Source organism: Carya illinoinensis, chromosome 6, assembly GCF_018687715.1.
Source record: "Carya illinoinensis cultivar Pawnee chromosome 6, C.illinoinensisPawnee_v1, whole genome shotgun sequence".
NCBI lineage: Eukaryota > Viridiplantae > Streptophyta > Magnoliopsida > Fagales > Juglandaceae > Carya > Carya illinoinensis.
The window spans coordinates 10,625,293-10,637,441 of NC_056757.1; the positions used below are offsets into that span (position 1 = coordinate 10,625,293).

General features: G+C 37.0%; 1 protein-coding gene across 1 annotated transcript; it reads left to right on the plus strand.

The window, feature by feature from the left end:
• The first annotated feature begins 244 nt into the window (after positions 1 to 244).
• On the plus strand, positions 245 to 1,903 carry LOC122312317 (serine carboxypeptidase-like 50). Its single transcript, XM_043126872.1, has one exon. The coding sequence runs from the start codon at positions 392 to 394 to the stop codon at positions 1,733 to 1,735; it is 1,344 nt and encodes a 447-aa protein (XP_042982806.1). The 5' UTR covers positions 245 to 391; the 3' UTR covers positions 1,736 to 1,903.
• Positions 1,904 to 12,149: the final 10,246 nt, after the last annotated feature.

Here is a 12,149-nt window from a genome sequence, read left to right on the forward strand (position 1 = left end):
ATAAATATATATTATACACATAAAACAATTAAATTTTTAATAATAGATCAGACTCTTCAAAAGAAGAGAAATAATACTTACAATTATGAGTATGTAAACATCACATAATTATTTTGAAAAAAATAAATAAATATAAAATTTATAATAAAAAAAATTAATTTTTTAATAATAAACTGAATGTTTTGCAAAACGAATATTGGGCTCTTATACGCTTCACAAGCATTACTGTCGCAGGTGAAAAAAGTCAGGCCGCCTCACAGACTCTTATAACTGAGGTACCGAGGCCGAAAAGCGGAATGCACATGGTAGTCGGCTTTCCGTCAAAACTTCCTCCTTAAATAACCACTGTCACAAGTCTCTCTTCCTCCTCTCCACTCATCTCCTGACCCTGATGGAGTCAACCGCTTGTCACTCCCAAAATCTCCTCCTCCTACTCCTTCTCATCTCGCTCCCTGTTTTCCAATGCATCCCTCCTTCATCATCGCCAACTTCAGCACCTTCTTTTCCCAACGAAGCCCTCCCCAGCAAATCAGGCTACCTCTCCGTCAATGCCTCTACCGGTTCCGCCATTTTCTACGCTTTCTATGAGTTCCAGAAACCAATTTCTCCGCCCTCCAAAACTCCACTTCTTATTTGGCTCCAGGGTGGCCCTGGCTGCTCCTCCATGGTCGGAAACTTCTTGGAGCTCGGCCCCTGGCGTGTCAATTTTCAAAAGGCCAAGAACGAACCCCTTGCTCTCGAACCGAATTCAGGTTCTTGGAACCGGCATTTCGGCCTTCTTTTCCTCGATAATCCCATTGGAACCGGGTTTAGTATTGCCTCTACACCCGCAGAAATCCCAAGAGATCAATTCTCCGTTGCCATGCATCTTTTTGCTGCGATCACTTCGTTTATTCGACTAGACCCGGTGTTTAAGTCTCGTCCTATATATATTACGGGTCAGAGCTATGCAGGAAAGTATGTTCCAGCAATTGGTTACTACATTCTCAAGAAGAATGCGCAGTTGCCGGCGTCTGAGCAGGTGAATTTAGCTGGTGTTGCTATTGGAAATGGATTTACCGACCCCTTGAACCAAGTGGCTACTCATGCTATGAATGCTTACTTTTCTGGTTTGATCGATGAGAGGCAGAAGAAAGAGTTGGAGAAAGCGCAATGGGAGGCAGTCAGGCTGACAAAATCAAGGAATTGGACTGAGGCCACGAATGCCAGGACTAGGGTCTTGAGTTTGTTGCGAGAGATGACAGGATTGGCCACTTTACAAGATTTTACAAGGAAAGTGCCTTACAAAACTAAACTGGTCTCGGAGTTGTTACAAAATGAGGAGCTAAAGAAAGCCTTGGGAGTGAACAAAGCAATGGTTTTCGAGGAATGCAGCGATGTTGTGGGGGATGCATTGCACGAGGATGTAATGAAAAGCACGAAATACATGGTGGAGTTTCTAGTAAAGAAGAGCAAGGTTTTGTTGTATCAAGGAAATTTTGATTTGAGGGATAGTGTAGTTTCAACAGAGGCGTGGATGAAGACGATGAAATGGGAAGGAATTGAGGAGTTTTTGATGACAGAGAGGAAGATTTGGAAGGTGGGTGGAGTAGTTTCTGGGTATGTGAAAAAATGGAAGAATTTGACTCATGTTGTAGTGTTGGGTGCTGGGCATCTTGTGCCTAATGATCAGGCATTGAATTCCCAGGCAATGATAGAGGACTGGGTCTTGGAGAAGGGGTTATTTGGGCATTAACAAGGGGAGGATTCTTGATTAAAGATCAGGGGTTCACAATAATTTTCTGTTCCTCCTACTTGTATTAATTAATAGCTCAAAATTACGGGCAATATTTGAAGATGGACTGCCAAGAACATCGTAATTTCTGTCATAGAATAAAGTAAATTTTCTGCTTTTTGGTCGTCAGATATCCGAACTTTTACATGCTAATTGATTAGAGATATCTGCAATATTATAATGGGTGAGAGGTTGTATCAATACCCGACTCTTCGATGAACAGAGTTATCTCGGAACGAAAAACCAACATAACTACACCTAAAAATTCGCAGAGGTTACAAAAACAGGATTGCAGAAGGGTAGGATGGGATTAGTTCCCTATTAGTATCTATTTACTACTTACAAAAGATTTGAAGTTTTTTTATTTTTTTATCATTTTCTTTTATGCATTTTTTTAACATCTCTAGTTATTAAAAAATATTAAAAAAATATAATTTTATTAATAATCACTTCTTTAATTATTAAGTAAAATAAAAAATTAAAAAATTCAATAAAAAAATAATAAAATAAGTAGTAGGAAAGTTCTAACCTATTATTTTCTATCTCAATAGATGCAATACTTCGTCCTCCGTTCCACAAAGATTCCGGCCTACAAATCTGGGACACATAGCCGTTGTAATAAAGAGCCGTTGTAATAAAGCCCCCACCCAAATCTGGGGAAAGCTGTGGGATGAAGCTCTGTATATTTCTGCTAGCCATGACAATGTCAAAGAGGCCAAGCAGACTGCAACGTCGATGAATTTCCCATCAGCCTTTCCCCATTATTTCATGTCCTTTCTGTCCTCATTAGTTCCCATTTCAAAAGAAGATGTATTCTGTCACCCCATCCTTACCGGGCCCAGTGTATTATTTTTTGAATTTTTCTTTTCACATATTTTAATAATTAAATAAAAAATATATGAATACACTTAAAATTAATTTTTTAATTATTAAGTAAATACCAATGACCAGTACACTATAGCGGTACACTTCGGGAAGTACAGTAACTTTTTCCAAAGAAAATATATACAATACATACTACCAAAAATATTTAAGATAATTCTACTCTAGCGCTACAGTGTGCCCACTCTCACTTACCGCATGACGTTGAGTGTGCTACGTTGTTAAATGGAAAAAAAAAATAAACACTTCAACTCTCTTATCAAACACGATCTCCTCAGAACTCAAACCCTAGCCTTTCGTACACCATCTTGCACTCACCATCTTCAAACCAATTTCTTTTATTGTTTTTTGCATTCTCTCAAATATGAGTAAGAGAATGAGTACAAGAAAGTTGTAAGTGGTATTTGCAAAAAATGTAGAACTAAAATAACATTAAATTTGCAGTAGATTTTTACATTGTTAGTAGTGGGTTTCGATGTCAAATGGTTTATGTTCTCAGTCTAGATGGTTTCTATCTCAATCAATCTCCAGCTCCAATTATTTTGTAGAAAACTTTCTACTACAGATCATATCAAATCGGTTTCTCATTCAGTCTCTAGCTCCTTTCTACCCAAGAGTCTATAAACTTGAAATCATGTGGCACAAACCTAGAATCTGTAACCCAAATTGGACCAAGTTTCAGTGATGAAGTGGCTACCGCTAAAGTTTGGGAGAAGATGGTAGGAGCAATTTCGAAATGAATAATGACTGGATTGAAAATAGGCAAGTCTTTCTTTTACGTTTTGATCTGTTTTAGTTTTTTTTTTTATAAAAAAATGCTCAATGATCAATAAAACTCTGGCTTCGTTTTGCATAGGCTGCAAACCTGAAATTCATCATTGCTACCGCAATTGTAGCAGTTGAGTCAAACCCAAAAGATAATGATTTTCTCACCGGGGAGGACTAGAGGTTGGTTGGATAGCTTGCGCGACATTGGTTCATGTTCTGGCGCATCTGGAGCTCATTTGCAGATTGTAACTAGGTTGGTGTTGTGGGTTTTAGTGGGAGTCCTTGCAAAAATGGAAGAATCTAAGAGATCAAAAAATATCATCAAGGTTAGTGGTACGGGAGTAATATATTACATGATCCGTTAGTTCAACACGAATAAGACACGATAATAGCGAGTTAGAGTTTAATTTTAACGGATTTGGATCAAAACGGATTGACCCTTAAGACACGATTGCTTAATAAGTTGGTAACGAGTCAACCTGTTATGACATGTTAAGAAAATTAAAATTACAATTATAACTAAAAGTGAAATTGTTAAAATTTCAATTTTGAGATTTTTATTATTTAGATTGTAATTTTGGACTTGTAGTTAACTTTATAATTTTTATAAATATTATGATTTTAAAATTTATATAAAATTATGGTAATTTAATCAAATCAAACGGATTAATTTTTAGATTATTCAACTCATTTATATAAATATTTTGAAACTAGCCGTATTGTATTGTGTTAACTTATTTTATAATATTTATTAATGAATCAAAATAAGTTGATATAACATGACCCGTTATATTAATGGATCGCGTTAAGATTTAAAATTTTGATACGATAAACTTAATAAATAGAATTAAGATTGAGTTATATAATATAATATATATATTTTAATATGATACAAAAATTACTGGTCAACACGATTTGCCATCCTAATTATTAGTGGTGTTCAGTGCGAGGGGAGGGAGTGGGAAGGCAACGTGAGAGTCTGGTGAATGCTATAAATGCACCAAATATATTTTGAAAATATCTTATGAGATCAGTTGCTTTTTGTAGTTTTTTTTAAATAATATTATCTTGACATGACACATCACACGGTAAAAAGCAGGTGGCACAATAGCCGTACCCAAATATTTATTTATGGAATCTACACTAGGCTGCTGGGCAAGCCCCATGTCCAGACCACTCCTGCATAGGCCCGGGACTGGCAATCCATCCAATCTAAGCTGACAGGCAAGTAGGCTTTTTAACATTAAAAAAAGTGCAGATGCAGGTGGGTAGCCCCAAGTCCCAACCTGCATAGCCTAGTATAAAAGGATTAAAAAAAAAAAAAACCCAAATTTCATCTTCTCTCCCTCTTATCGTTCGAGTTTGAACCCCCATCTCTTAACAGTACAAGATTATATATATATATATATAAATTAATCTTTTCTCTCTTCTCCATCTCCTCTTTAGTTGCCGCTCCAACCTTCTTGTAGGCAGCATGTCTTCTTTTCCTCCTTTGCTTTTCTTTCTTCAAGGTGATGAGATACCCATAGTGCCACGACGTGGCCCGTAGGTTTGCAAATGGACTTGGCTATTCGTAACCGTGATTCTTTGCTTAGACCCATAACTATGTCATTATCTTACGTTGTTGGGATGCTTGTTTTTAAAGATGATTCTTTTTATTTGATTTGTGTATTTGTGGTTTAATTGTTGATTTGTGGATTTGAGGGATACATTTGTAAATTTGGTAAAGGGATTTGTGGAATATTGGTCGTTTGGCAGATTTCAGATGATTTGCAAGACCATTTGTCTGCCCAGCAGCTGAATGGGATCACTCATGCACGCCTAGACCAGGTGCCAGTGCCAATATGCGGCCCCTCTCGAGTGGCTAGCTGCTTGCTCACTAGGGGTGGGTAGCAGGCCTAGACTATAGACTACTTATGGATATGGATATGGGGAGTTTGGTCCGGTTCGGGGGAGGTTTGTGGATCGGGCCGGACCTATTTGGTTTAGGATTTTCCTACTCTGGATCAGACTGAACTCCATAAAGACCGATCCCATTCGGGACGGTCTGGTCTGTTTGGTCTACTCTAGACTTTTTTTTTTTAATTTTTTATAATTCAATGACATTTTATTTAATACTTATGTAATTATATTGTGATATATTTAATATATATACATATAGTATACTATTATATATATAAGTAATAAGCTAATACTATTAGTCTATTAGTATATAGTAAATTAGTAATATTTATTAACTTATTTATTATAACTAATAATACACTAGTACTAATACTATAACTAATAACTATATGTAATAACAGTAATATTATATGTAATATACTAGTTTTACTATATCTCTTCAAACTTCACATATTGATTAATACTCTATGTAATACTAAATTAAATAATAGTGATACTCTTATTATTAATACTCTATGTAGTTATAATGATTTAATACTAATATATTACATATTAAGTTAACTATATTAATACTATTAAAAATTTATACACATATGATATATTATAATTTATACTATAATTTTTATAATATGTTATCGAGCATAATTAAGCTTTCGTAAGTTATCTCTTCTAAGAATTCTATGAGAAGTAACAGCTTTTTGGAAAATTTAAGCGACACTAATCAAAAAGATGAAAGCTTGATTAATTGTAATCTTCCCAAAATATAAATAGATGTTGATTGATAGAAACTCATAGTAAGAGCATTGGCAAGGGCTAGGTCTAAAGTTTAACTAGAATGATAACTTTTAACTATCGTATCAAATTTTAACTAGATGAATCCACATTGGCCTAGCTATTTTAAATATAAAATAATAATAATATAATATTATATATTTTAATAATATTAATTTTTTTAATATTTTACAAATACAATTCATATATTAATTAATAATTTTATTAAAAAATAAGGACCAATCTCTGAGCTACATGAGGACCAACCTCTCGATGTAAAAGCCTATATTTTCTAATATTTTTAACTTAATGGGACTTCACATAGTCTTGGATAAACATTGCAACCCTCTCTGCTTTCCAAAATCGTTAACTACAACGCAGGAGCAACAACCACCTTTCTCGCTTTTCCTTCATAATCAATTTTACACAAACAAGCCCACTCGTCAAGAGTTTTAGTACTAGGCACTGTCATTAATTTGACACGATTACGCCGTCGACCTCCACTGCCTTCACCACTGAAAGGGCCAAAGAAAATATCAAGAATTGCACGCGAAGCATCAAGAAAATATACAGAGCACCATGCTCAACCTGCTGCAACCATGCCCAACCAATCTCTGTTTTTGTTGATTAAAACAGAGCATCTACTCTTAGCACACCGAGCATTGCCAGCCCTCCATGCCACCTGCAGTCACCGCTTGTGAGCCACTCCACGCCACCTCCAATTGCACATAATAACATCCGTGAAGAGAGAATGGAATACGAAGGAAGGAAAGAGGAGTTGTTGGACAAGAAATAATATTCAATGTTTTGATCCTCTTACAGTAGCTAGCTAACAATGGTCAGAGAGACTAATTTACTATAGCACAATACCAAGATAGCATGAATTTAGCTATACCGATGCGGGAGCTTTTTGATAAATATAGTCAAATTTTAGACTTGCATTATACAATAGCGAGTTTATTGCCAATACTTAACTCATGATAGTTTACAACATGACACTGTCCAGATAAGAGTGGTCCCAGAATGGTGGATCCCGGGAAAATTCCAGAGATATGTAGGAAGGAGGTTATCGAGTGGGACCGAGAGATTAACAGCTGGGAGAGGTTCTGATGGGGCTGCTGTGTGAAGGGCTGGGAATGGACACCGGGGGATTGAAGGACGCATGACATGTTTGGAAGGGAGAGTGATGGTCGGCCACTACCATCCTTGCTGCCCACAGCCTGATCTGACAGTTGGGCCTGTTGATCACGCCAATCCTACGGTTTCGACAGTGGTACAGCAGGACAATGTTGGTGGATTGCAGGTCAAATATGGTGGGTCTTGGCCCTTGGGTCGATGTTAAGCCTATCCCTGGAGCTCTTGTTATTAACGTTGGGGACTTGCTTCTGGTAAATTCAAAGAAAAAGGCTTTATGTCAAATACGGTATTAGGTCAAATACGGTTTTGACGTTGATTGTATATAAAATTTTTGTTGTTCGATGTATGAAAATGTTTTATTTTATTTTATTTTATTATTATAGTTTTTTAAACTTTTATATAAAATATAATAAATAATTTATTTTTTTAAATTTTAAAATAATAATAATAATAAAAAAAATTCTAATAATATTTTATTTAACTTTTAATTTTCATATTAAACCATCCAATCTTATCTTAGTGTCCAAAGCTCATCTTAGCCATCACAACTTTGTCCTTCCTCTAACAAAAATGATAGATTGATATATAGATATTGTGCTAATAATATTATGTGATGTTGTGATAATATCCTAACGGAGTCTTAAGTTTTTAACGAATTAAATAAGACAGTTTCTACCGATCATCATATTTACACCTATTTTTATTAAATAATTATTACTTAGCTCAAATTACATATATTATTAGTCTATCAAGTTATCTTGTTTTATAAAAGAATATATATATATATATACATATAAAAGAAATGAATATGACCGAATATGTTACAAAATATTTAATTTTTTACTTTTTAATATTTCACTTGAATAAACAAATGATGAAAATTAAAATAAAAAAACTACAAAAAATATATATTATTATAAGAAAAGTACTACAGCTAGAAATGAATTCTATAAAAATAAATTCATAAATTGATATGATTTTATATAATATATTAGTTTACTTTATAATGAAATTAGCTTTATAATTTAACGTATTATACAAAGTACATTAATTTATGTGTTTAGTTTTATAGATTCTAAAGCATTTCTCTTGGAAGTATAAAAAAATTAAAAAATAATATTTACAATGATAAAATGCGTACCCACCAAATACTTTTTTTGAAATAAATAAATAAATATAAAATATATATTAAAAATTAATTTTTTAATAATAAATTATATTATTTTAAAAAAAAAGCGTGCGACTCTCATATTAAGAGCATTTATATTAGATTATCCAAATATAAATTCATAATTTGCATACTATTACATATTTTACATTTAACTATTTCACTCCAAACCTTTTTTCACATTATATTATTCATCTATTAAATAAAATAGTAATAAAATATCAAATATGTGGAAGAGAGGGAGTGTTTATGAAAGAAAGAAATAATACCAAAGAAAAGAGAGTGTGTTCATAGAAGAAAGAAATAATTTTTTAATATTTTGGTTGAAGTGCGATAAATATCAGACTTAACCATAAGAGCTGGTTTTTGTAGTTAAAAGTCATCTTGCTGTATGTTTGAATGATTCAATGTCAGTCATTCTCATTTTTTTTTTTTTGAAAATGGAATTCAATTAGATTAGCAAATGTTGGATACAAGAGGGGATTCCCTCCAAACTGATGCTCTCCTCAGAGAGTTTAAGTGCATCCTTAGCTAAACAATGGGCAACACTATTACATATCCTAGACACATGTAACACAGACCAACTTTTCATAGACTTAAGTAAGGATCTGGTGTCCTGAATAAACATTCCTGCGCAGCTCCAATTCAGCTCTTCACCCCTGATCTGTTGAACCACACCAAGTGAGTCCCCCTCGAGTAGAACATCCTGCATATTCAGTTGGTTACATAGGATGACAGCTTTCAAGGCAGCAAAAGATTCAGCTAGCAACGGGTCAGGGGACAGGTCCCTTTGTGATCTAAGGGTGGCAACTACACACCCGTTCCAGTCTCTGATCACCACCCCTATCCCAACCTTGCACTGAGCTTTATCTACCGATGCATCCCAATTTGCCTTGAAAGCATGCAGAGGAGGAGCTGTCCAACTTCGGACAGATGGTGTAGTTGGTTTATCCCTACTCACTTGGATGCTGTTTGCTTCCTTGTAGTCGAGTACTAGCTTGGTGGCAGTACTTACCACTGTCTCAGGGGCATCATACCTGCCCTCAAATACATATAGATTCCTTCTCTTCCATAATTGGTGAACTATGGATGCGAAGATGGGCATATCCTTTTCGTCCAGTACTGAGAACATGTGGTCCACTATGCTGGAGAATGGAGACTCAACCACCCTCTCCTTTTGAAGTTTTCTCGAGCTAAGTCCCCATGCATCTTGAGCTGAGGGACATGACCATAAGGCATGTGTAGTCGACTCTGGATCCCTGGTACATATGGGACACAATGCTGACTCCCTTATCCTTCTCTTGTATAGGTTCTGGTTTGTGGGCAGTGACTCATGACAAGCTCTCCAGAGTAGCATTTTGGTAGCATTTGGCACACCCAATTTCCACAGCCTGTGCCAGAAAACAGTACTCTTTGTTCTGCTAGAAGCTTGCCCCTTTGAGCACACCTCCATCTCCCCTAGAAGATGATAAGCACTCTTAACTGTGAAGAGTCCATTCTTTGTGAGTCTCCATATAAGTTGGTCAGGGCTCCTTCTCAAGCTTAAAGGGATCTTGCTGACCACATCGGCTTCCTCCACCGATAGGACCTCCCTCAATAATGACCTGTTCCACGACATCTGTTGCTTGTCAATCAACTCACTCACTTGCCATCTAGAGTGCCTATCACTTAGAGGGGATTGGACCCGATATGAAGAGGGTTGGGGTATCCACCTGTCTCTCCCTATGTAGACTGAGTCCCCATTCCCTATTCTCCAGAAGAGACCTTCTTCCAGTACTGGTTTAGCCTCGATGAAACTCTTCCACAGATATGAGGCATTACTGCCTAGTTTGCTACCCATGAAGTCACTTCTTGAGAAGTATTTTGCTTTTAGCACCCTGGCTGCAAGGGAGTGAGGTTGCTGGATAATTCTCCATCCCTGCTTTGCTAGAAGGGCCACATTGAAGTCATTAAAGTCCCTATAGCCCAGTCCCCCTGTGCTCTTTGTCTGTCCAAGCTTTTTCCATGGGATCCACTGGGTTTTAATTTTCTCATCTCTGCTTCCCCACCAGAACTGTTGCACCAGCTTGTTTATGTTCTTGAGAATGGCCTTTGGGAGCTTAAACATGCTCATACAATAGGTTGGGATTGCTTGAACTATCGATTTTAGCAGAACTTCTCTCCCTGCCTGAGACATGAACTTAACCTTCCAATTCTGGATCCTATTTCTAATAGAGTCCAAGATAGGCCTGAAAGCTGCCAGTTTATGCCTTCCCACATACGAGGGTAGGCCCAGGTACTTCTCAAAACACCTTGCTTCCTTAACTCCAGCTGCATTGAGGATGGTTTCTTTGTTTTGTGCACTGGTGTTCTTGCTAAAGAAGATTGCTGTTTTGTCCATGTTTAACCTCTGACCAGATGCATGTTCATAAATGGTGAGGATCTTGATTAATCTGGTCCATTCCAGTGTATTGGCCCTGCAAAAGAGCAGGCTATCGTCTGCAAAAAAGAGGTGATTAACCAATAGAGAGCCCCTAGCAAAAGGGAACCCAGTAACTAAACCTTTCTCATCAGCTTTATCTAGCATTCCACCAAGGACTTCAGAGCACAGAATAAAGAGGTAAGGGGAAAGGGGGTCCCCTTGCCTCAGCCCTCTAGTTGGGAGGAAGCTTTCTTGAGGTTCACCATTGATAAGGAGGGAGTAACTCACTGAGGTCACACATTCCATGATAAGCTTGGACCATGCTTCAGCAAAACCCATCTTTCTCATCACAGCTTCCAAGAAGTCCCACTCTACACTGTCATAGGCCTTACTCATGTCTAGTTTCAAGGCCATATATCCCTCTTTCTTGCTTCTCATCCTGTACTTCATTGAATGCATGGCCTCATATGCCACTATAATATTATCTGAAATCAAACGCCCTGGGGCAAAAGCACTCTGTGCTGGTGAGATTATGGATGGCAGGAAAGCTTTTAACCTGTTAGCTAAGACCTTGGCAACAATTTTGTAAAGAACATTGCACAGGCTTATAGGCCTGTACTCGGTGACTAATTCAGGGCATTTCTTCTTGGGAATTAAGACAATGTGCGTGTCATTTATCTCACCTATTCTTGTCCTGGTTGAGAAAAAGTTCTTCACTGCTGAGAATAACTTGTCTCCCACTACTGCCCAGTTGTCCTGATAGAAACCAGCAGAAAAACCATCTGGCCCTGGAGAGCTCAGAGGTTGCATCTCAAAAACTGCATTCTTAACTTCCTCAAGGGTGCACTCCACTAGTAAATACCTGTTCATCTCAGAGTTCACCATGGGCTCAACAGCTTGAAGAGCCTCATCAATTCCTCTCGGGTGAGAGGAACTAAAGAGGTCCTGATAGTACCTCTGGAAGAAGGAGCATATACTTCCATGATCCCTGGCATACTCTCTTCTCTCATTCTTCACCACTTTAATGGTATTATTTTGCCTTCTTTGGGATGCACATTTGTGAAAATATTTAGAGTTCTTGTCCCCTTCCTTTAGCCAGAGTTGCTTGGACCTTTGTCTCCATTTGATTTCATCTTCTGCCAGCATTGCATCCACTTTCCTTTGCAAATTCCTTATAGAGTCATTAAAGTCTCCTTGGTTTGATTCCTGCAACTGTCGAATTCTGTCACTCTTCTGCCTGATTAATGTGGTTTGGCTGACTGTATCAATTCTCTTCCATCTTCCCAGGTGGAGTTTGCAGTTTGCAAGGCCATAGTTGATGGATCTGAGTGAATGACCCCCATGGG